General features: G+C 40.7%; 1 protein-coding gene across 1 annotated transcript; it reads right to left on the bottom strand.

Annotated features, from left to right (window-relative positions):
- Positions 1–315: 315 nt before the first annotated feature.
- mthfd1b (methylenetetrahydrofolate dehydrogenase (NADP+ dependent) 1b) lies at positions 316–25,949 on the bottom strand. The gene is made up of 28 exons (XM_076299710.1): positions 25,709–25,949; positions 23,377–23,461; positions 22,909–22,968; positions 22,368–22,421; positions 22,079–22,215; positions 21,184–21,284; positions 18,460–18,596; positions 16,556–16,667; positions 15,904–16,031; positions 15,511–15,608; positions 14,936–15,109; positions 12,377–12,513; positions 12,199–12,245; positions 11,597–11,704; positions 11,280–11,354; positions 10,423–10,525; positions 10,168–10,244; positions 8,321–8,461; positions 7,328–7,396; positions 6,510–6,621; positions 6,105–6,244; positions 5,288–5,329; positions 4,692–4,792; positions 3,916–4,093; positions 2,523–2,630; positions 1,500–1,652; positions 1,266–1,369; positions 316–1,022 (listed from the first exon to the last, which is right to left on the bottom strand). The coding sequence occupies exons 1-27, from the start codon at positions 25,744–25,746 to the stop codon at positions 1,280–1,282; spliced, it is 2,805 nt and encodes a 934-aa protein (XP_076155825.1). The 5' UTR covers positions 25,747–25,949; the 3' UTR covers positions 316–1,022; positions 1,266–1,279.
- Between the last annotated feature and the right edge of the window lie 601 nt (positions 25,950–26,550).

Genomic DNA, 26,550 nt, shown 5'->3' with positions numbered 1-26,550 from the left:
GGCAGTATGGGAATATTGAAAAAACATAAAAAGTCGAATCTCTGGTTAATAAAACTTGCCTCAAGATAAGATATTGGAGGCAGGAGATCATCCCCTCGTTCTTAATGTCACCACAACACTGCTCAAATGTCTAAGGATGCACAATACGGTTTTGTATCCTGAATAAGTGATCTACTTTGACAGTATATTTGCTGAAAATAAAATAAAAACCTCAGAGAAAGCAAGATACTGTATGTAATGTAGGACATAAAAAAAGCATTGGGCGATGCAACCATCAGAAACTACTACACACACATAGGAATACAATGAAACGTATTTCAACATTATGCATTTATCAGAGAAAGCATACATTAGAATGCCACCAGTATTTCATGAGAAAAATGCACTCTTTACCATTACAATTTTCACCTTACAATTAGTGAATGATAAAGGTTGCAGATTCGTTCACAGTACAATACAAGTTATTTAGATTAATCCAGTGAAATGCATTTACAATTAGTACAAATATGGTTAGAAATTTGTTCAAATATACAGTCCATGTAGTACATTAAGTGTTACTGAGAGACCATCAGGGTGCCATCAAATTCAGTTTGAATCGTCAGACATTAGTGTGTGTTTTTTTTTTTTACATATTTTTTTTTTTTCAGAATGCTGACAGGCCGTGAGGGAATGTGACCAAGATGGGCTCAGTGTCCATTTTCTCTCAGATTGTCAGAGACAAAAGAACGTCAGAATCCATACAGCAACATCAAATACAATGTCTGGTTTCTACATCATAGGAATGCTAATAACAGGGCTGCCAATAACTTTCCAACACTGGGGGAAGGAGTGGGTGAGCTTGTTTGACACAAAGTGTGTGTGTGTGTGTGTGTGTGTGTGTGTGTGTGTGTGAATATGACTGAATAGGAGAAAGACATAGAGACAGACTGAAACAGAAACAGACTGATTGACATCCTTGACACAAAAATTTGGGGTGAGAGTGAGAAGGGATGGTTTCCAGCATCAAGGGTCCAACAAACCCCCTGCACAAACACACACAGAATAGAATGGGTTTTAGATTCTCATGAATGAGAGAAAGAAACAGAGAAATGTAACAATACATTTAAGTTAAGGCTGCAGAATTACTGATGAGGATAAGTGAGAGATCAAAAGTGCTTGGAGAAAGGACACATTGTCTTTTAAAAGCAAATTCACTGATGTTGAGTTTGACAGAGCAAGTCTGTCTACAAATATGTATAATACAGTATAACTGCAACACAGATTACCTGAATAGTGTCTCTTAGAAGAGTCCGTTGACCTCTCCAGTCACTGGGTCCAGGTCAATGTCGTAAAAGCAGGGACGAGTGGGCAGTCCTGGCATTGTTGGCATCTGGGTTTGGCCAAGGACAAAAGTCAGTAAAGCACAACAAACAAAAAAACACTACATGTACCTCTCTCAACAAAGTAGCTTACAGTAGAGCACTTTAGAATTAAAGTACACAGAGACATTTTTATCTCACCGTGCCAACCAAAGGGAACAGGAACCCCGCCCCTACACTGGCACGTATGTCTCTGATTGGCAGAACAAACCCTCTGGGCACACCCTTCTTCTCAGGCTCATGGGACAGTGACAGGTGAGTTTTGGCCATACAGATAGGCAAATTGGCAAATCCCTGCAGAAAATAAAATAAACAGACATTTTAGGCGCGCACACACACACATATTAAAAAGATTACATATTTTCAAGTGACCAGGTAAACCTGTAACTTCATCTCAGACTCTGATCCTTGTTTTAAGGGCTATAATATACTTGTGTTTGGCATATTTATGGCTCTACTGAAATAATGCAATATTGACTTCAGTTAGCCTATTAGCTGGTTTGATTTGCATTACCTCACTGAACTAAAATAAAACCATGCAAATCTCTAGGTATGGTGAAGGGTATGTGATGATGTGGGGCTATTTTAATTCCAAAGGCCAAGGGAACTTTATCAGGATGCATAGTATCCTGGATCCATGAAATAACTGGCCTTTAAAATATTTAAAATAAAAATCTTAATTTAACATTGTGGTTCCTATACTTTTGCCTCATGTATTTTAAGGAAGACCATTTATTTATTCAAGATACTTTTTCATTTTTTTATTAAGGCATTAAGATCAATTTCCAAAAGATGATGTTTTATTCCTCTTTTTAGTCAACTTTCGCATGGGTTCACATACTTTTTCTTGCCTCTGTATATACTCATATAGTGATAGGCCAGCCTTGGTCATGTGGCTAATAAACAATCTATTAATCTATAACAGATTCTTAATTCTTTCCCTTCTAAAAATGCATACAGTGTTCACATCTGCACAGCTGGTGATTACAATTCTGACCATACCAGGGGTGAAATATTCATGAGTTCAGAGCTCAAAGTGGCTGAGAGTTTGTGAGAGCTCAGAGTGGCTGAGAGATGTTGTCAGTCAAGGTGTGTCTGGGGTGAAGCCCTTCCAAGACACTTCCCCATGCTTGATTGGAGTTGCCATAGCAACATGGGCGCTACCTGTCTGGTGTAGCGTTCCACCTTCTGTTGTGCCTCGGGAAGAAGCTCGATGTCGTCTGCCCCATATATCTTCTGAGCAATGATCCGGATCTTGTCAGCAATGGGCAGCTATTGGGGATAAGCACACAGAATTACCAACACTCACACAGATAGATAAACCCACTCACGTAAATCATGGAATGCACACTACACACTTTGTGAAGAGAATTTAGCTACTCATGATTGGAAAATGTTACCAACCCTAGCATGATGGGCATAGACTTGTGTTAACTTTGAAATCATTTGTCTAGCCTAGCCAATCCCATTGATCAGGGAATTCTAAAGAGAATTCCTACTTCGCCTAACCCTTACAACCTGATAAAGTGCATTATCAATCAGAAAACAATGTATTTAGCTGTGCTGTATGACTTTACATATTCTTCTGCCTGCTATTTTTTTATCCTCATCCTCTCTCGTCGCTGATTGCCCCGCCATCTTGGTGGCTGAGGGAAATGTGAACGCATTGACAGAAGCCAGACTAGCATCTCCGTGAAATGAAAATGAATACTGAATACTATGAAGACGGCACCAGACTAACAATACACAATGAAGACAGATACAAATAAAATGTTCAAGTAAACGTACAAGTAGACAGATTATCACGAAAAACCTACAACACACACACACACACACACACACACAGAACCATCATGCATTATGCAAATCACATTTTTCACTTGGACAAATATGAAACAGTTGGTCCATTAACAGCGGTCAAGCCCAGATGCTACACCGCAGTGTGAAAGAGTCTTTCCCCTCTGACAGACCAAACCACCTAAGGCTCCCAGCAGTCAACTGCCAGTCTCTCCACCCGACCCCCCAACCCTCCCCCAAATAAAACCTAATGCAGTGTGAGGAGAATACAAAAAGGATAATGATCCTATTAACGAAACGCGTCGAGTGCTCTGGAGCCAAATGCACTCAAAAGGCAGGCAGTGGAAAAGAGCAGGCTTGGGATGGAACAGACGTGTGCAACGCGCGCCGTTGGGGCCGGGGCCTAATGGGCCATTTGTGCAGCATGGGAAAGCATGAATAGAAGTGGTAATGATAGCCTGTGGAGGATGTGTAGTGGGGGACACAACAATGCTGACCACTATGTACCAATAATTTTAAAAGAGTCATCAGTTTAATTACAAATGTGCTTTTAGTCACAAACAGCAATCATCCGACACTAGATACGCCTATGGAGGACAGCCCCCTCACTGAAACTGGGTTTGGGCAGAGGTAGGCCGTCTTTAAAGGCAGAGCCAGTGATTCTAGCAAAAAGTTGTTGATTTTTGAGCTCAACAGCCAATAAAGTGACAGGACGGTATCAACCTATTAGATATGACTGGGTAAGAGATGAGTGTGTTACCTCTGTATCGTACAGGAAGCGGAAGTTGCTGGGTGCCTCTGATGCTTTCTGAACCGCCTCTCCCAGAGCCACCGCGCCAGCACCCCCCTCTGCCCAGTGAGTGCAACGCACTGCGTCGAATGCACCGGCCTCTTTGGCCAGTTTACAGATCAAGTCCAGCTCAGCGCCTGTGTCAGTCCTACACGGCCACAGAAAATATGGAGGAGAGTGAATGTCTGTGGTCAGGAAACATCATACCATAAGGCACATTTAGGAAACATCATACTATAAAGCACATTCCTGGGACTTCCAAGCTCTGCACTTGGGGCCCTAATGTGATTGATGGGCAATGAGCGAGGTCCATAGTGCGGGAACTAAAGCACGTATTGTGCTGACCTGCTCTTGTTTATTTATTTATACACATCTTTACCAGGGGTGACTGTAGGGTACTGTAGCATCTTGCTCATGGTATTCAATTAGCAAAATGATGTTAAGTTCCTCTGTAGGAGAAAGTTATTGGAGGAGAAACAAGGCCAACAGGATAGCAGGCTTGAATAAACTCGAGATACTCACATGTTTTTGATTGAGATAAACAATGGAATTCAGACAACATTGCTTGATGCATCTGACATACCAAGGCTTTTTTGCCTGTAATGCATCTGACTTAGCACAGCTTTTTTGCCTGCAATGCATCTTATATACCAGGGCTTTTTTTTTACCTGTTTTATCTATTTTGAAGGAAGATAAAGTAGTTCCAGTATTAGGACAAATGTTGTTCTGTAGCCAGGGGTGCTTACTTGAAAGCGTTCACAGCCACAACAACAGGAATTCCAAAGTGCATGGCGTTCTCCACCTGCTTCTGCATGTTACTGCAGCCCTTCTCCAATAGCTCCAAGTTCTGCGGGGAAGGAAGGAGGATGATGAACCATTTGGGGGTTGAGAATTATGTATGCACATAACTGATCATCACTGATCAATACACAATGCTACACTGATGTAACTTCTAATTTCGAGTAGTCATGGATGTAGTATCCCTGACCATTGATTGACTTACTTTACAAAATTAAATTAAATTAAATTAAATTAACTGATATGCAGCATATACACAATTTGTTCACAACAGTATTAGTAACTTGTGACAATCACTAACTGACCTATGACATTTGCTGACTGCTGACCTTTGGACTAGACAAGACTCTTGCACTCCATGATGAGTGTTCACACTTCACATTGAACTGTCCTGAGCATTTGAATTAACTTATACATTTTAAAATGCTGTTTATTTATACACTCCCTCCCACACACATCTAGACCGCATTTCTTTTCTAAATGAGATGCTCCACTTTCTCTTCTCTGAATTTTCTACATGGGTATGATCAAATGATGAAGCTACCTCCTCCAAGTACTCCTTGGGTAGTGGCATCCCGGCAGTAACCTGGAGGTGGAGAGAAGATGAGGAAGTGGGTGAGGCAGGTAAGTATCAGAGGAAGAGGAAATGGTCACCACTCAGTGTGGTTTCTCCTGTCACCCCCATCATCGCAGCCTGACAGTTTTTATTCACCGAGGGATATTAGCAGATTCCGTTGCTGTCCTATGCGCAACAGGAGACATAATTACTTTCTCAGCGGTGGCTCACAATCCATGAAAATTATGCTGATGGCATTTATGAGGTTACTGCGGTGTGGTACACACACACACACACACACACAGGAAATGGCACCATGTTGGAGATAAAGGATGACACCTGGCTTTGAGTGACAACAACATATGTTTACTAAAATTACTGTGAATTTACAGCTTTCTTTTTTTTCTGATAAAGTTAAACTGAACCATGAAAAAAAAGGTCACATGATGTCTTGTTGGGAGAACAGCCATAAAGCCATGGCATTTCCAGGGAGAAAATTACAGCATCTTAATAATGTTAAATAAGCCATGTTCGAAGAATATTCAAGGATTCACAACCTCGCTCTGAGTTCAATACTCTGGGTTCACAGCCTTCCACTGGCTTTGTGTTTACCATCTTTCCCTGCTATGCATACCAGACAAGAGCTCATAAGTGGCACTTAACCTAAAACCTCCTTAACGACCTAAAGCGCCTAAGACCAACACGCTTAAAAAAAAAGTTACATTTTCAAAAACGAGAAGGCCTAAGGACTCTTGCTGTGGTAAGGGAAACAAAGCCTGAAACAGGACAGTGTTATGTGGCATACCGTTGGGCCTCCTCCGTGCATCTTCAGGGCGCGGACTGTGGCCACTAGAACCACAACATGGGGCCGTAACCCTGAGTAACGGCACTTGATATTGAAGAACTTCTCCATGCCAATGTCAGCTCCGAAACCTGCCTCGGTCACTGTAACAGAGGTGTTGATCTCAGATTTACTTTCTGCAGTTTAGTAAACCCCTTTTCGAGAAACAGTAAAATGTTCCAAACTGACATGCAAACATGTAGATGTACCTGAAACATTTAAATTGTACATTCTAATCTAATTAACACTTCCCATTCATTGTAATATGTACTACTACATTAATAGCTGTAACATAACCAGCGTGGCTTTAATTAAAAAGCCTTTAAGACATTATGTAATGGTAAAACAGAGAAAATCGCAGCATCTTACCCACAAACCCCTCTGGTCCCACTAGCTTCAAGGCAATTTTATCAGCCAAGATGGAGGAGTTTCCATGGGCGATATTGGCAAAGGGTCCAGCATGTACAAACACAGGGTTGCCCTAAAGGAATTCAAGAGTTAATACCAATCATCCCAACATCTACAGCTGCATCAGCTTAAAAACAGATGCTCCTTGATTGTAGGAATAGCTGAGTAACCAGAGGTACTGCACATTTTTGGAAAGGGGGGCAGGCACTAGAACTGTTCTCGTTTGTGAAAAACTGGAGAAGAATTGCATGTTATCTGAAACACAACATACTGGCAGGCAAAAAAAATAATGTTTTTTCCTACTTGATGTCTTGTTAAGATACAGCTAAAAATTGATTTTTGGATTTAAATTTATGGATGAGCACAAACGCCCACACACAAAACCAAAACAGGTCCCACATAAAACCAATTTTCATGTGCCCTGAATCACTTCAACTTGGAAACAGCTTTAGGCAGCCATGTCTATGTTAGTGTGTACATTTGGGCACGAATTTCACTGCATATTTTCACAATACAGATTTGTGTATTGCATTAATATTTTCTCATTAATATTCAGTCTTCTTGGTAAATGATTTCTTCTCTGTGTAACAATGCTGTTTTATTTTATTTGTGACTTCATGGCAAAAAAACAGTTAGAAGTCCCCACTTTCTGTGACCGGACACTATGAATCTCCATTGGTCAATACTGTTGATATAGGCATCATTTGAAGCTTGTTTTCGTGAAAACACAATAACTTAATGTTGCAAAATGTACACACAAAAAGGACACACTTTCTCACCTCCAGTGTCTGCATGAGGTTGGGTTTGATGGCATCTCTCATGAGGACAGTCAAAGCTCCACTAACACCCTGAGAGGGAGAGAGAGATGTGGTTGAAAAAATAAAACACACTAAAAGGCTTGGGAGAGTTGCACTTTCATTTATATCTCTTCAATTTAGCTTTAAGTGCCTATAAATGTAAATTTCTTGAGATAATAACACTTCGTCTGTTCAAGCTCTTCAGGGGTATGTTTTTCACTGCAGTTGAACATATCAAAAACAACTGCAAATCAACACCAGTGTCTTTCCCCCTTTCCTCTCCCCCCTCCTCTCCTCTACCACTCCCAGGTGATAGAGGGGGCCTTCTCCCATTTCTCTTTCCCTTCTGACTTCTCTTTTTGTTACAGAGGTCAGTAACATATTCTCTTCCTCTTCAGTTCCATCATCCATTCCCCTTTCTACTTGTCCTTCTCTCTACAATGAATGAGCCTCATTATCATCATCATTCCAGCATCATCTCCCACTAGAAATCAGTGGGAGTGGTCCAGATGAGGCCCAGATGAGGTCCAGATGTTTGTCCAGATTTCCACCCTTTCATGTACCCTGTAGTCTTTCCTAAACCATATATCTCTGCCTCCCTTTTCATTCCCTCCTCCTCCTCACCTTCATCTTCCATGATGTCCCCCTCTCTCTCTCCCCATCAGCAGGACATCAGCCTCCATCAGGTTCTCTCCCTACTTTCCTTCATTTCCCTCCTATTTCTCTTTCTCCCTCCAATCAAGGAGGGAGCTCCCATGCTAACGCTAGTGGTTAGAGAAGAGGTCTTTTGAGCTCTCTAGATGCTCTACAGGATGTTCAATAGTTCCTCTTCCCTCCTCAATCACCAGCCCATCAGAATGTCTCTCCCTCTTCTGCTTCCAAATTGACATAGTCATAACTGACAACATGCATTAATTCTTCTTCTATTTCACCCATCAGCGTCATCATCATCCAGTCAAGACGGGATTCACTGACCAGGTCCTCGGTGGTGACGGGATCTCCGCTGCGACTGGAGGCCACCACCATCTTGGCCAGGCGCTGTCGCATGTCCTCTAGGCTGCTGGTCAGAGCCAGCACTGCCATGATTTCACTGGCCACCGTGATGTCAAACTGGCACTGCAGAGAGAGAGAGAGAGAGAAAGAGAGAAAGAGAAACACACAGGTTGGTTCGTTGTGGGGTCTTTGTCCGTATTTTGCACTCAGGAATTGCAGTGCTAGGTGCAATGCAACCATCTTGGCTAGTTTGTTGCCAGTTATCAATATTCCACCAGACACGCAAGTGGTCTAAATAACAAATGAAATTGAGCACCCACAGACATGAGGAGTGGTCACTGGTCAGGCACATCGATCACATAGCTATTTTAACGCCAATTAAAATAATAATGCCACTGACCAAGAAAAACCTGATCTAAAGTAAAGTGCGTAGTATTTTACTGTTATTTTCAGATTGCACTGTCAAGAAGTCTAGCTTGTGAGTGTTTGAATAAATGTCCTTGTCTCACAAACACCTGTTTCAGCAAAGCAAGCTTTGGTGGAATCCTGCTGTTGCATAGACAGTTCGTGTCCGAGCAGATTCCCTCTGCTCACTCATCATCATAATACCAACACACAACAAACGCTCATTGTTCTTAACAGGAAGTGCAGATGGCACTCTCATTGGTTTAATGGATATCACGCACAAAACACACCTATGATTAATTAGGAAATATAAGAACAACCTCTTTGAACTATGAGCCTTGCATCTGTTCACTTATTCCGCCGTCAAACTAACAAAAGTGGACTGGACACACCCGGAATGGACTTAAACCATACAGTACGCTTCAGACAATAGGGCAATTTCGTGCAAAACTGTCACATCCATAACGCCAACCCAATGCCATGGTATTTCATTGCTGTTATGGACGTGACAGTTTTGCATGGAATTGCCCTATAGATAGTCAAAATAGGGCCCTTTATGTTAATCTGCATGGTCTTTTTCTTTAGCTTTTTGCAATTCAACAGATTATGTAATAAAAAAAAATGCTATTTGATAACATCAGAGTACTTTTACAAATGGTATTCATGTAAAACAGAAATGACGTGAATACTAATGAAAGCTGGGAGAAGCTGAGAGACCCTTTGATAAGGAAGCTACACTGAAAAGCTGTAGATGGTAGAATAAATCAGGGTATTTTTTTTATTACAATGCTGTGCAGGAGCCTCATTAACTTCTGGCTCTTTTGTCTTTAAAGTGCTATTGGTCACTACTCAATTAATTTGCCCTCGCAGAAATGGTCAGAATCAAGGGCTGTTGAGTGTGTCGGAGCACAAACACAGTCGGAGAGCTCCTGGCTACTCTCCAGGTAAACATGCTTTATGAATACAGCCACTTTTATTGAACTTTCACAATGGCATCCCACGGATGGACATAAACAGAATAATTATGCTGTTATTTTCAGACATGATGGAGTGGCAGAGCACTGCATGCCTTGTAGAAAATTGTGGAAAATTGTTTTTAAAAAAGAGAAAGCACACATTTTTATTTAATTTTTTTATTTTAACTGTAGCCCTTTTTTGTGCCTTCCTGTATTTATTTATTGCACTTTACTGTGAAGCACTTTGGTGCGGCTAAGCCGTTCTTAAATGCCCTATATAAATAAAATTGACATTGAAATATATTTCAATCTAAAGTTTGGGCTGCATTATTCATTTCGTTTTTGCATGTGAGCTCTTTTTCTGTATGTCAATTATTCTTTCTCAGCACATTGGATGATGGTGAATTGGGACTTGATTGCTCATTGTTGTGATTCCCAGTCTGTTTAGTGCATGCAGCGTGTACATACCGATCTGGTGTGTCCTTTCTCCGTTGCTGACTCTCCAACAGTTATCTTCCTCAGGAAGCGATCATTGGTGTCCATTACTACAGACAGAAAAAGACAGACAGTCAAACAGCAAAAACGACATGAATAACCACTATATACCCACCTGTCATATCTGTGTGAAGATAAGACTCTCTGAAGAATGTGACCAAATTACAACAACAGTAATCAATATAAACCATTTTCATGTCTTAGCCATAGTCAAAGTGCAAGATTCACCTCTCTGCCAGGTAACAGATTCAGGATCAATGTCCAGCCGAGCGAATCGTGTGATCTCCTCCTCAGTCAAAGTAGTTGGATCAGTCTTCTCAATACCCAGTTTCTATTGACATCAACAGAAAGCCTCATTACATCACTGCCCAAACTGTACACACTCAACAAAAAATTCTAATACTGTATATTTTAGAGACATATCTTTGAACCACAAAGCTGGTGACGTTGTTCAAAAAGCTGACACACTACATTTTGAGGTCTCAATTACTGCCCAATTTGGTCCACTGGAAAAGAGTCAACTCACAAAGACAAAACGTATGCAGTACTGACCTATAGAATACATGTATAGGCACTAAGTGATGTTCCTGTAGTTCAGCTAATGCTATCTCATTCTTTAAGTAATGCAACAAGTTCATCAAGGTGCCAAAAAACAATATTATTAGTTGCTTTAACTGAAGTTGTAGTATATGCTTTAATACAAGTCTTGTTTTTAAAAGAGCCGTATGTAAGAAATGCATTTCAATTAATCATAAAATGGCCCTGATATGCCACTAGACATTAGGAAATCATGTTCATTTCAAACACTTATATCACTGACAACAGTAGTCCGGCCAGGATATTGTCATTTAAAATGTGAAGTTGCAGCCCTCAACTGATGTTGATGTTGTCATATTGTGTTTTGGCCTGATGCGCCACCCTCCACCTATCAGCTAATCACAAAGTCAGTAGTGTTTCGGCATCCAGGTTGCCAGCTCTGCCAGTCAGGGGGGAGGGGGAGGGGACAGTAATTTGAAAGTGATTGCAGTATCAGTTTTGGCCACAATCTTACATACGGTTCCTTTAAGTTCATTTTTGAAAATCACCTTTAGTCTGTTTATCTGTATGGGGGAGAACGTCCTCTGACCTCCACTCAAAGGCACCAGTCGGTTGTACAGAGCCTACAGGAGAAAGCAAACCAGTAGTAATTATGAAACTGTTGGAGAGAGATATTAGATCATGACTGAGACAGAGACAGAGCGAAAGGAGACAAATAAAGAGAATGAAGGTGAGGAGAAAGCTGCTGAATCGTGTGCGTCGAGCAGCTATGGGGTTCCACGTCCCAGCAGTCATCATTTATTCAGAGTGAAGACTCCTCTTGCTGTAGTGTTTAAATAGGAACCTCACTGCGGCGGCTGTTTACCTTGTCGGTTTGGGTGGCCTCATGGAACATGCGTGCCTCGATAGCCGCTGCCACCAGGTTGTTAGCAGCGGTGATGGCGTGAATGTCACCAGTGAGATGGAGGTTAAACTATCAAACATGTAAAATAATACTATATATTATTACAAAATATTATTCGGTCTTTCTCAGTGTTGCCATATTACCAAAAGACAAATTTCCATTCTTTGTAAATTTAAAGGCAATAAAGTTTTTGGTCACACTTTACTTGAGTAGTCCGCCCCAGACTACTGATGCTCAGATCATAACTATATTATCTGTTGACAAACTGTTAACTACAATTTATGGTTAGGGTTAAGGGATTGATGTTGTTAAACAATTACTGAACATAACCTTAACCACAATTTTACATTCTGAACATGAATCTTAACAGATAGGCTGTGGGCGGACTATCCAAGTAAAGAAATTCTTATATGATGTAAAATAAGAAAGCTTTCAAAAAAGCTTTCAAAAAGAACTAATATAAAACCAATATAAAAACTGCTTGGCATGCAATGTAATAAGCAATACTATTACACATAAAATAAGTATTAATATGGATCAGTGGTTGAAAATGAAGACTGTACCTCCTCCATGGGAATGACCTGAGAGTATCCACCTCCTGCAGCACCACCTGTGGGAAAACAAGTCATCAACATTGTAGTAAAGTGGCAGAAAGCCTTTAAAAAGCCTTTTAATAAGGATTATGCTGGATCTGAATTAGATCTCATTAATATGAGTATGGTCAGTCAGACCCAAACACACCTTTAATGCCAAAGGTGGGCCCCTGAGATGGTTGCCTGACGCACGCAAACACGTTGAGCTTGAGGTGAGCGCCCAGAGCCTGCACCAGGCCAATGGTAGTGGTGCTCTTCCCCTCCCCAAGGGGCGTGGGGGTGATCCTACAGCAGCATGAGAGAGAGAGAGAGAGAAAAGAGAAAAGCAACCAAAAAAACTAAGATCAACCTTTGTATTATGTGTGTGAAGGAGAGGAAGAGACTAAAAGAGCCCAAGAAAGAATGTAATAAAATGTCCCGCAAAGGCAAATGTTAAAAATAGGGCAAATGTATAACATTTGGCAGATGAGTGAATCAATGAATAGCCAAACCAACATTATAGACCTTAAAGTTCAACGTCTCTTATATTATCATTTGTTGGATGCAGGCATCAGCGTTTCCACTCACCGTCAATGACATGTGCACAAACACTGAGGTAATGCAGTCCATTTAGTAAGGGATTAGTCGGTTAGTTAGTTAGTCGGTCATAGGTAGAGTAGGCTAAGTAAACAACAAGTTTACGTCGAACGTCTGGTTGGGAGTGGTTTGACAAGGCTGACTGCTTAGCGTTATTTATTATCATCAAGGGGTGTGCTAGCTTGTACCTCAGGTTCGTTGCGGTGATATTTCACATTTGACAAACTCCTCTGGTAGGCTATGGAAATTACTTGCTGCCGAAATGGTAGAGAACGATGCTCCTGTCAACAGCTCCATGTGGGCGATTTTTTTTAAACGTAAATGTTACTTTCTTGTCTGCTTCCTTAAGTCACTAGTCACTGTGTCTAGAACTACACTGGGTCGAAGGTCACTATGGAATGCGATTGATCATGGTTCCTTTTTTTAACGTGTTATTTTTTTCAGTGATTAATTAACCCATTTAGGCCGGGAAGGCATTGGCGCATTTCTACCATTAAAGCCGGGAGCGCTGTTGCGTAATTCTACCATTGAGGCCGGGAAAGCGTATACGTCGATTTCCGCGTATAAGGTTTTTTTTGCACCAATTATCGGCCTCTGGGCCAATGAAATGCATCAGAATAGACACGAGGGAGTGTCGTCATGTTCCTCGTGACATTGTTTTGAAATTTCTTCGAGCAAAGCATGGAGGACTTTGATAGCGAGGAGATTTCGGAAGGTATGATTTTGAGGAGATTCTCGGCTTCGATGACATTATTGCTGATGACTTTGAACGCGCTCTCCCCTCCCTAATGTTGCCTGCTTTTGACATAGCCCTGGTAGGCTACAAAACTTGTACCCTACTGATTCTGTTTGTCTAACTGATGGATTTAACCCCGATTCGGATTAGGCTACACCTGCTTTTAAAAGGCGGAACATCACTGCAAAACGTGCGCTGTATTATGTAGCCACTCTGCGTCTTTTTATGTGCACGTTCACATTAAATCCATTTCACTAACGTTATCAAGAGAATACCGTAAAGTTTTATTTTGAGCACTTTCTAGGTCTCACTCATTGGATCAAAATAACAGAAATAGCGAACTCCAAGTTATGGTAGGGTAAGCTATAAGCACATAGCCCGTTAAACATGACCAAGTCAATGGGACAACACACAATGCCACGGTAACCTACCTAGGCTATGGAATTGAGAATGAAAGCTAATTACTTTCACGTTTTTTCTCAAAGTGACAGGCACTCAATTAGACCTACATATCACCACTGTAATGTCATTAAAGACAAGTGCAATAGTTTAAAAATCAATATGTATTCAAATTACTGAATATTTTTAGCTATAAGTAATTATGCAGATCATAAAATACTAACAAAATATATAAAGTTTATGAATTCAAAATATTAAATAGAAACATGACAAGCCATCATTTTGTGTGTGTATGGAGGGTTGAGCAGAGACTAGGATCACCACTACTGTGAATAATCACACAGTATTCATTATTACTGATAAGTGTCAAGGTGGTGGTGGCCCCAATTTGCCTATGTTTTTGTAATATAATAAACACAGTTACACTTTTTGAAACTATTTCAGCTTGTGTAGGCCTATCAGTAATTTCTGAACATACCAATAATACATATAACCAGGCAGTAGATGTCAACCAGAATGACAAGCAGTAGAAAATGCACTGGTTTCTGATAAAATAGTGCTGTTCCTGCACTGACACATTACATGTTTTATTTTTGTGAAGGTGTAACTGAATAAACCCAATTTCTTAGCAAAGCCACAGGTATAAGCTCTCAAATACTTTTTAAATGTTGTTCCTATCTGCTACAGAGGCTGAGAAATCAATCATTAAGTAGGCGTTGACACAATTGCTGAATTTCCAGAAAAACTTCAGGTTTTAGGGGGTTTTCTGAAATCACCCTTAGGTTTAACAGGCATTTTTTCCAGGCGTTTTAGGCCTAAATGGGTTAATAGAAATTAATGTGTTATTTTGACAGTCCTAGTTAAAAACAAGACAGTTTAGAAAGTAAAAAAAAAAAGAAAGAGCTGAAAAAGCAGGAAGAGGTGGAAACTCATACAGATTCTAAATGACACAAAACAACCAAAAACATTTCAGACACAGAGATGGAGAGACCGTACCCAGTGACCACCACATATTTGCCGTCTGGTTGGGACCTCAGGCGTTCGATTGTCTGCAGCTGGACCTTGGCCTTGGTCTTCCCATAGAGCTCCACCTCATCTGACAGCAGCCCGATCTCCTTGGCCAGCGTGTCAATGGGCTTGGGCACACCGGAGCGCGAGATCACAATGTCACTGGCGAAGACAGAGGATCAATGGTCAAACTTTGGGGTTCTCTAATTGAGAGTTTTGATATTTATTTCTGTGCATTCAAAGAGTAAGTCAAAGACATCACTGCCAAGCAAACTAAATAAAAGTACTTAGAGAGGGCATCTGATGAATGAATGAATGAATCATGTGAATCTTAAAACTCGCTGAGGGGAGTAGCAAGCGCAATGAGCTGGCCTTAGGCAATTAACAGAAAGAGCATACACACAGACACACACACACAGACACAAAACCTAATGCATATCTCAGAAGGATAGCAATGCTGAGTCTAAGCGTTAAGGACACACTCTTTCAATAATTCATTCCCATCTTTAGAAGCAGTGACTCGTGAGCCAAGTCAGCACAGAGCCCAGTGATGAGCAGCACACCTGGGCACAGGCCTCTGCAGGTTGAGCTTGGTGTAGGAAATGTTCCACTTCCCGGGCTTGTGTGTGTCAAGGAAACGCCTGGCACCCAGCACTGTGTTCTGTGAAGGTGTCAAGAAAAGGGGAAGTTGGACAAAGACAAGGGTGCCAATGGGTGAAGGAAAGGAAGCAATTCTATGCAAGGCAAGTTTATATAGTGCATTACATACACAGATGTGTATGCCAAACTCTGTGTATGCCTACAACTTTCTAAAAATGTATTGCCCTGAAATTAGTATTAGTGTTTAATTAGTGTTATGACCTGTGATTGGTCAATGAACTAGTGTTTAATTTAGATTTGAAGGTCAGGTGTGAGATGGACTGTGGTGTGGTGTGATGTGTAGTTGTGTTGTGCACCTGCATGAGCATGGCTACGGTCATGGGCCCCACACCTCCAGGCACAGGAGTGATGAATGACGCCCGCTGCTTAGCCGACTCATAATGAACGTCCCCAACAACACGCTTCCCACTGGCCCTAGTGCTGTCTATAAACATAAACACACACACACCACACAGGCACACACACACACCAAACATACACATACCACACACACAGACACAAAATATTGCGGAAGAAGAAATTATGAACCCATACTAATACCAAACAATCTTACTGGTTGTCAAGTTCATCCTGTCTGTAAGTCTGCAGTTCTGTATTGTGTTAAAATTATGTAGCAGTAGCACTACTAATATTACAAGGATTGAATGATTTCTGATCTGGTTGGGTAAAAAGGTCCATTCACACAGTAATGATAACTATAAGGATCGTTCTCAAAATTGCTCTGAAAATCCCCAACAATATTGTTCTTCATGTCATTATCATTACAGTAAGCCGTGTGGACCTTGTCATTTCTATTAACGGACCTTGTCATTTTCTATGATATTCTAAATCAAAGTGATACTTAAAACCAAACATTCTAGAGTGTTAAGCTCCAAGATCATTGCTTAAAACTGTTTTTGCTGTTATCATTATAGTTTTGTTACCTTAACTGCATGCAGGACTGCTCACCTGGGATGTGATTGATGCCACAATCAATAACCACCGCCCCCTCCTTGATCCAGTCTCCTTTAACGATCTCTGGCTTCCCAATACCAGTCACCAGTATATCTGCCTTCCCAATCTGGGGGAGGCATTAGTCAGGTTTCAGTAGTCTTCAGTAAATTAGTAATTACGGTATAAAACAATTGGGTGCTATGGAACTATTTATTGCTTCTGATTGGCCGAGAGACGTTCCATGAGTTGGAATATCCCTGGACAGTGGACATCCCAACTCAGACTTTGCACAGCTAATAATAAATCACTCAGCTATACAATGCGAAGATTCTATAGCGCTTTGACACAATGTAGCGATAACCGCTAAATTACTCCATAATTTAAAAAAGGGAGTAGCCTTGGTAATTGGAGAAAGAAAATGGAGATTGATTTCCCTAAAATAACTTTTGATATATGAAATGTCGGATGACAAGGAGGAACAGACAGTCAAGTGGGAAATTGTCCTTATTTTACAATGTCTTTCAACTAAAGACCAGTTGGGAAGGGCCAAATAAAACCACAGGGGGGCGATGTATGGGGAGCCAGGCAATCCTCTCCGCCCTGTCGCCTCGCTGATCAAGTACCTCAGCAAGATCCCCCCAGATGCGACAGCCTTTTATATGCAACCAAAGAGGGTCAACCCCCCTCGGCGTAAACCAACTGGGCAAAATGCTTCCTCGGCTGTGCCAGGAGGCAAGGACATCGGTCAGATACACAAATCACAGCCTGCAGGCCACAGCTATCCAGAAGCTGTCCGAAACAGGTCTTACGGCCAGGGAGATCATGGCAGTGAGTGGGCACAGGTAAGCGCAGCACATCATCAAATCTATCAATTATTTTGTAGCATTGTGTTTTTTGTAAGCATACAGTACTCTCTTTTTTATATGTAACATAGGTCGGAGAGCTCCCTTGCAAGCAACTGGCACCATCGCTGGACAGCAGGAAGCACTGGAGCCATATATTAGGAGACCTCGACCAAACGGCAAAGATGCCCAGGATACCCGATCAGACGCGCACAGGCCTATGTCCCACAACCTCTGATGGAGAGCAGAATGATCTCAATGGGTGCACCATACGAGGGAATGTCCAAATCAATGTCTATAAATAAATGAACACTTTGATCTGGAATGTTGGTTTTGTGGGAACCAAGACACTGTCTATTGAGAATGGAACTATTTTTTGATGCCGAAATAAAGTCGAAATAATTTTTTTTAAAAACAATAATGGGGTGTTTTCAGATTATTTAGTTTGTGGTAGAATTGTTGTATAAAAGCAATATAGCACTCATGATGGTGGGGTTGGTAATGGATATTCCACGGTTGTTGTTGTCTGCCCACTCGGCCTCCGGCCTCGTGGCTATGGCCGAACAACACCCGTGGGAATATCCATGACCAACCCAACTCTCACTCGTGCTATATTGCTTAAAAGATCTGCAATCATTACCATATAAATATAATATTATATTATATTTCAGAAGGGGGAAGACACAGACTGACAGGCAGACAGTTTTATAAGGGTGCTTTATAACTGTTTCAACCTTGCAAGAGAAGGAGAAATAGATAAAAGCTTGGGAAAAGGTCTGAAACAAGAGTCAAATACAGACACCATTTGCATTTTCCAAAAGCTCCTATGATTTTTTGAGATCTAATTTACAGAAAACTATGCACATATTTGTGCTATACTGCCCTCAAGTGTTGATGCAACCTCTGTGCAATTCCACAGTATTGCACATAGTTATTCTACATGCAATTAGCAAAGGACACACTGTGCACTTGTAATACACAAGCAATATCTGCTTTTTACTCTTCGTATTTCTCTCTGGAGGAGGGTGCCTTTTCAAAGCCTACATGTTCATTAAAAAAGTAATAAGGTGCTCTTACCTCTGCAGCCAGATCAGCGGTTTTGGAGTGACAGATGGTGACTGTGGCATGGTTCCAAAGCAAGAGGTCGTGCATTGGAGCGCCGACAATCTTACTCCGCCCAACCACCACGGCACGCTTTCCCGCAATGGACACACCTGACCAGAAGAGACACAAAGCCAGACAGCTCATGAAATTTAAGACTAGATTAGATTAGATACTTTACTGATTGCAAGGAAAATATACAACCCCAAAATAGAAAAAGTTGGGACGTTGTGTAAAATGTGAATAAAAATGTAATAATCTGCAAATGTATTAAACTCATATTTAGTTGCAAAAAGGACACAGACAACATATCAAATGTTGAAAATGACAAATTTGACTATTTCATTGGAAAATAAATGTTAATTTTGAATTTTAACCAGCAACATGTTACAAAAAAAGTTGGGACGGGGGTAACAAAATGCTGAAAAAGTTGTGTAATTATAAAGAAAACAAAAGGAAGAATGTTTCACAACTAATTAGGGTAACTGGCAACACGATCGGGTATGAAAAAAAGCATCCCAGAGAGGCAGGGTCTCTTAGAAGTAAATATGTAGGAGTATTCATTACTCTGTGTAAACCTGTGAAACAATGTCATTTTAATGCTTCTTAACATGAAATTGTGACATATTTAGGGAGTTCATCATCTACAGGACATAATATTATTAAAACAGAGAATCAGAGAATCCAGAGAAATCTTTGCAAACAGGGGAAATAGCTGAAAAACAAATTGGATGGCCGTGGTCTTTTGGACCTTAGATGCAGCCAAAATTGTAACAGCTAAAATTTTATTGAGACATGATACAGAAAATACCACCCTCTTATCTGGGCCTGAGCTTGTTTAAAATGGACTAATGTAACGTGGAAAAAGGTCCTGTGGTTAGACCAATTAAAGTTTGCCATTCTTTTTGGAAGACATGGACTCATATGGGCTAAAGAGGAGAGGGCCTATCCAAGTATACAACCTATCCAACTTGTTTTAGTGCTCAGTTTGAAACCCATCATTTATGACGGTGTGGAGGAGCATTAGTGCCTAGAGCATGGGCATCTTGCACATTTGGCAAAGCACAATCAATTCTGAATGATGTATACAGGTTTTGAGCAACATATACTGCCATCTAGGCAATGTCTTTTCCAGGGACGACATTGAATATTTCAGGAAAACAATGCCAAAATGAATTCTGCACATATTTAATTAGTATTTCTCCATAGAGGGAGAGTCTAGGTGCTAAGATGACCTGTCTGCAGTCCAAATTTGTCAAATTAGGTGCATAATGGAATGGAAAGCATGACTAAGAATACCCCATACTGTTGAGCAACTGAAATCCTATATCGGGGAGTAATGGGACATTTCATTATCAAAACTGTAGCAAATGGTCTACTCAGTTCCTAAACATTTACAGAATTGTGTTAAATGAAGAGGTGAAGCAGCACAGTGGTAAACATGCTCCAGTCACAACTTTTTTTGAAACATGTTGCGGGCATCAAATTCAAAATTAACATATACTTTCCATGAAATAGTCAAATTTTGATATGTTGTCTATGTCCTTTTTGCTGCTAAATATGGGTTTACGAGACTTGTTTATTATGAAATTCTGTTTTTATTTGCATTTTACACAACGTCCCAACTTTTTCTGTTTTGGGTTGTAAAATTGATCATGTGGGTCAATCTGAGGCCAAAGGTTAAAGGCGAGGTCAATGGCTTTTGTTGGGGGAAAAAAATAAAGTTGTGACTAAACTTAGTAGTATTAATAGCCTATATTAAAAATGCTTGGTTTTACAAAGGTACCAAGGTATTAATGTGCATGCTCAAGTATATTTACTGCTATTGGATCACATGCACCATGGCTGCGGTCAGGCTTCTGCTACAATACTGAATAAATGAATGGCTATAACCCTATTACCTCAACCTGTTCTTGCACTGACATAGTTTTTTATTTGACCTTGTCTACATTATTCTTTACTTTCCTATTTTTCCATATTATTTATGCTGGTCTCTAGACCTTATTCTTGCACTGTTGCACTGTTGGACTAATGTTGGACTACTTTTTGCACCTTCACCATGACACTCACTCTCTTGAGCACCTTGCCATGCACACATAACTAAAGGACTATGGTTGGACTACTTTTTGCACCTTCACCATGACACTCACTCCCTTTAGCACCTTACCAGTCCCGGCCCTGTCACTACAAGCGGCTTATGCTTGATCACCCTCAAGCACATTGGACTTTCTAAATTTAATTTATATAGTGTATTTAGTTTTGTTAGTTTTCTTATCTTCTACTGTCTTTATTGTACAGTGGAGTTTAGTTATATGTTTATACTTATACTTATGTTTACCATTTCTGCTGTAAGTGCATGTTGTGTGTGATGTCTGTATGCTACTGAGACCCTTAAATTTCCCCTTGGGGATCAATAAAATATTTATCTATCTATCTATCTATCTATCTATCTATCTATCACCATGCAGAACAGCAAATGAATCAGCAAATCAGCAGTCAGATCCACATTGAACACCGTAATGTCGGCTGTGGTCAGGGAAGATATGTATATGTTTATACAAAAAGAAGATATGTACACTCTTAACAGGTGTTAGGTTAATACATTAGAAGAGTACATGTGAGACAATAGTGCAGTTTGGTGAGGAGTCCCCTAAAGAATCTCCCATGATGCACTTCTACTCTCACAGAATGAAGACCCACCTGTCTGTCTGATGAGCTCCATGCAGCCATTGGGAGTGCACGGAAGGAAGCAGTCACCCAGGTCACCCCGAGAGAGCTTCCCAGCATTTATACTGGTCAACCTGTACAAGACACACACACACACACACACACACACACACACAAATTAAGTCCACTAGGAGGCTGACCCTCTGGACTGTTATGCATAAGGTAATGCATTAAAACAGAGGCCAAGCTCATTGTGACCCTGATATTGATTTCTCCATAATTACAGACATTACCATTTATTGATGGCTTATGACCCAGAGGTTTTAAAAACGGTCTTTGAAGCAACCCGTGGCTTCCCAACAGATCGTAAATTAAAATAAACAAATCAATAATTAACCTTTACAGTTTTTCACTTAATAATTACAGACACAGCTGAATTGTGGTGAAGGTTACCAGGGAAGAACGCAACCCTCAGCAAAAGAAGAGATAGTCATGTGACAGGTTCACTAGGCAATGAGTAGTGGTCCTTATAAACACTGAGCAATCTTTCCACAGCATCACACTTCATGCTGGTTACAGTGGTTACATGTGATTCTATGCATTTGCATAATTACAGCACAAAAACATACTTTGTAACCAAAGTAAGATCTTCACTTCTTCAATTCCATCTGCTAGTTTCCCCTTTCATTTGGAATAGTTCATTCACCAGGGTCTGCCCTGATGTGAAAACACATGAATATAGTGCAATAATAGATAGGTAGATAGATAGATAGATAGAACTACCAATAAAACATAGGACCCGGGAGATATAACGATTCACAGCAGGTTGTCCTTGCCTCTGCTACCCAGTCCTCTGGAGCAATCTCTCTGACAAGTACTGACCACCCTCATCTTTAAAACACAGACAACGCAGCGTCCTGCGACTCACCCATCCACATCCTTCTCAGGAGCTACAGCATTGGTGACTTTCTCTGTGTCGATCTTGTTGACCGAGTCCATAGGCAGCTGCACTATGAGCCCGTGGATGCTGGAGTTTTCATTGACCTCTCTGACACTCTGCAAAACCTTCACATAGGGAATGAAAGAAGGAAGGGTGGAGAAAGCATAACTGCACTGCACTGATGCATCAGAATTGTATTGCATGATCTCCATCTCTAAACAAACTATGGATTACATACAAATAGATAAGTGAGCACTTAATCAGTGCTTGTCTTTACCTCTTCCTCAGTTGCGGTCTTTGGAAGCCTTACATGCGTTGCATTTATTCCAATCTATAAGGAGTAAATACAGAGAGATTCAGTTGACTTTCACTGTGTACTTTCATTAAGAAAACAGACGCAAATGGAGAAAAAGACAGAAGGAATGAAAGAGACTGAGAGGGAAAAAAAAGAGACAGAGAACAGCTAATAACGTTTGGGATTCCATAGAGATGCACCAATAAATGAACCTACCACCCATATCTGCCAATAAACCAAAATAATTGCCCGTTGCTGTTGCCTGTTAGTCATTTTAGCATTGATGCATCATAATTGTTTCCCATATAATAACAGTGTTTTTCATAGGCATTCCAACTCCACACACACGTTTGAAGCACCAACTGCCCTGCATCCCAGTCCTGTTTGCCCTGTTGGGACTTATTTCCTGATAATGACCGGCAGACAATGCATTATCCCTTACTTAAAAGTCTCTTATCTGTACTGGCCAGTACTAATCACTCTGCAGCATGACAATCTGAAGTAATCCTATCTTTTGGTTTACCTCAGCGGCTGCCTTCAGCTTCATGCTGATGTACAGATTGGAATCATCACGGTCCCCAACCTGCAGAGCAAGAACATCTATTTATTTCATAAAATAAATAAATGCATAAACAAACAAGTAAACAAATAAATCATCTGGTGAAACCACACCAGTCGGTGGAACACAAAGATGGACGGACAAGCCAAAGATACAGTTAATAAATAGACTCAGGGCAAATAATGCTGAATTCACTAAGCAGAAAACCTTGAAATTCTTGTGACAAATGTAACAATACAATGTGAAGTGCCTCAGGGTCTCTTTTCATGCTATCTTGCAAGCGGCAAAAATATGTACATACTTTTTACCTGCTATCCTTCTTCATAGGGAAGAAAGCAATAAAATGGAGGTAAATGGAGATTATTGAGATGATGAACAACACAAATGTGGAAAAGTATAACCTGAAAAGCTTAAGCCAACATATGCACTGACCTGAAAGACTACAAGCCCGGGTCTAAAGTTGGGATCGTGGGCCTTCATGGCCTCCACCTCTTTCTTCAGCCTCTCCCTCACCTGCCTGCAGACATACAGAGACACAGATACAGTCACTCATAATTACAATCAAAGGCGCACACTGCATCAGGCCAGGATGTAGTAACCGTCCTATGAACTAGCTGCGAGCATAGCTAAGTTACTTCTACGGAGGTAAAATTTTACACAATTTCAGTGTTGTCAAGCTAACCCTTATCCAGAAGGTGGAGAGGGGTTAAAGAGGCAAACTTGCTGAAAAGAAACGTTAGAAGAATAGCAATGAGAGCCCCCTAGGGCTGGATCTCAGTACTGCTTCATCTTTGTTTTTGTAGAGGCGAGCAGGCCTGGGGCTTCCTCCAGGCTTTCCCAAAGTTCAAGTTCAGAGGGATGTGTGTGTGGTAATCTGACCCAACCCTGACTGAGAGAAACTATTACCCAATCTGAAATCAACTAAAGCAAACCCACGGTCACTCGGTACTATTCATTTGTGCCATGACAAATGTGCATATGGGCAGTTTAAAAAAATAAAATAAATAATAAAACATTCAATTATTATTACATTATGGGATACACGTTTATTAAAACATAATATATGGACAATTGCAGATATTCTACACATAAAGTTAGATATGTAATTAGTTAGTAGTTAGGTGTCAGAGTGACAGAAAAAACTAAACATTCCTTCATACAATTTGTGTATGAAATGTAGCTTACGTATGCAACAGCATTTCAAGTCAGTTTGGAGAGCTCTGGGTGTTTCAATACAGATGAAAAGAAACCAAGACAATAAAGTTAAGCCTCATTTACCTTCATTAAACCACAGCAGCTGATAGGCTATTGATACTGAAGTGTGCATAATATAGTTACTGTGCATCTACAATTTACAACAACAACTTCAAAAACATGAGATTGGTCACACTCAAATTTTGCTCTTTGGCTTTCTGTGTTAGAAATGAACACTCATTTTATCCTACCATTCAGACCTGGCACCTTCAAAGAGTGAGAATAAATACACATTATTAAAAGACCATTTCACATTTGATAGAAAGGCCTTTCATTCTGTATTCCTCACAAAGCAAAACAATCATACCTATATTTAGACCATACATTTCAAGACGCGTCAGCGTCTCCTCAGATATCGGTCTGTTTATTGGTCTTACACACAGTCATAACACCACAGTTTAGATTGGGGTCAGGGAACCAAACATACGCTCGCTGGTCTAATGAGTACCTTATCACGCTTACACCGGCCCTGATTATCCTGTGGAGGGGAGCAGATCTGTACCCTGATCAAGGCCAGTAGTAGCCTATAAAACTGAAAACTGTGATGTAATTACCCTTTTTATCTGTTCAATAACCCATGGGGCACAAAGGTCATTTTCAACCATCAATGAGTCACACACACACACACACACACACACACACACACACACACACACTTCAACTGGTTTTCTCTGACTAATTGCACGGATAGATGCATAACCCTTATTGAGTGTTTGAAGTAACCTAACTGCAGTATAGGGATAATGGCCCTCTTGATGGGGCACTCTTAATGCAAGACGTGTGGACCAGTCTCCGTGAAATCATTAACAAATGGGTGATGTGAGGGATCACATTAGCACTGTACTTGTGAAGATCTTGTGACAAAGGCATGGGTCTAAATGCAGAAAGTGTGCCGTTCATAAGTGCACTGAAACAAATGCATAGTTTGCAATAAAACAAGAAAGCAAATTTGCTCTGCAAAAAAAAAAACCTGACTGTTCTGTCAATCAAACAAAAACTTGTGGTCCTGCAACTTATCGTGCAATGGCGTGATAGGAGGTGGCCCTCTCAGGACAGGCTGTCTTTATTTCTGCAGAAATGCATGGAGACCAAATATTCAGATTAGTTGTAAGCGAGATCTAGTTATTCTAAGTTTATTGTATCTGTATCAACAAACTATAACTTTGCAATCACAGTTGAAACATGGTGGGGACGTACGTGGCCGTTAACTACATCGTAATCAATCAGTCAAACAATGCGCTTGAACAGAGGCAGTCTCGTGGAAATATTTTACTTGGTTGCACGTGGTGAGTGCTTCAGTTTACAACTCTACAACTCTCACTGAAATCTAGAAAATAACAAAACAATCACGACAACACATCACTGAAAAACACTGTCAATTACCTTTGGCACAATTTCTATTCAAACACGGGGCTAACTTCACATCGAACTTCGTACACCCACTCTTATTGGGAAATATGTTTAAACATGGAAACAATGCAATCATACCATTTTTGAGAATGATACTTACGCAGAAACTTCTTTGCCGCTAATAACTTGCGCCGACATGGTGCAAATTGACAGTTAGCTACTTTTATAGGACAGTAGATATAAAACAGCAACACTGTAAGTGGCTGGTTCCCTAGAAACTTTCACCCCTGTTCAGTGTTCACCAGTGGTCACTCAATGAAAATCGACTGGAGGGTTAAAAGAAACGCACAGACCAACCGATGCGTGGAAGTTTGGCTATAAACGCAAGTAAACGAGCAGACGTCTGTCTTAAAATTCGTTCGGGAATAGTAATTGGCGTAACTTGGGGGTGGAATGACTGCTGTCAGAGCCCGTCTACGGAGAGCCTTGCCACTCCGTATTAAGTCCCATTGTACCGAATTTTGGTTGCAGTTCCACCAGAGTTCCACTGGGGGCGATCGCCATGAGTGCAGAATGAATGGGAGTCAATGGAGCTAGACGGCTAAATTTGCCTCTTTCACCTGATTGTCGTTGACAAATCTCAGATTTGATTGTAGTTTGTATAACTTCAACATGGGTTATAGGTCAAAAGTTGAATGAACGAGTACTTATGTCCTTTTGATTTCTTACAGGTTGGGTCGTTGTTGCCCATAACACGCTAGCATTGTGCTAATGAATGACGTCATTGACACGTTTGAAAGGCTTTTTAGAACAATTAAGTGACGTTAAAAAATATAATACTCAACCAAGTGTATTTTCTTTGCCTCCCCTTTCGAAAACAATATTCAAATTACTTGGAAAAAAATTATATCCCGAGAAAAGTGGATTTTGAGGGGTACAGCTCCATAGACCTCCATGCATTCTGCACTCGTGGACGAGCGCCCTCATGTGGAACCACAGAAG

The sequence above is a fragment of the Alosa pseudoharengus genome, unplaced genomic scaffold, assembly GCF_046254945.1.
Source record: "Alosa pseudoharengus isolate Yale_2024_CS ecotype anadromous, Long Island Sound unplaced genomic scaffold, YU_APseudo_1.1 YU_APseudo_1.1_scf_22, whole genome shotgun sequence".
NCBI classification, from domain to species: domain Eukaryota; kingdom Metazoa; phylum Chordata; class Actinopteri; order Clupeiformes; family Clupeidae; genus Alosa; species Alosa pseudoharengus.
Note: the sequence above shows the minus strand (reverse complement) of the source record. Positions and strands in the feature narration are given on the sequence as shown.

Bases quoted from the DNA above. Each gene is read 5' to 3' on its own strand.
- mthfd1b (XM_076299710.1), bottom strand. From the start codon at position 25,746: ATGTCGGCGCAAGTTATTAGCGGCAAAGAAGTTTCTGC. The intron at 10,245-10,422 runs GTGAATCTTGCA...TTCTGTCTGTAG, and splicing joins ATCTGTTACCTGGCAGAGAG to TAATGGACACCAATGATCGC. The intron at 1,370-1,499 runs GTGAGATAAAAA...GGCCAAACCCAG, and splicing joins TGTTCCCTTTGGTTGGCACG to ATGCCAACAATGCCAGGACT.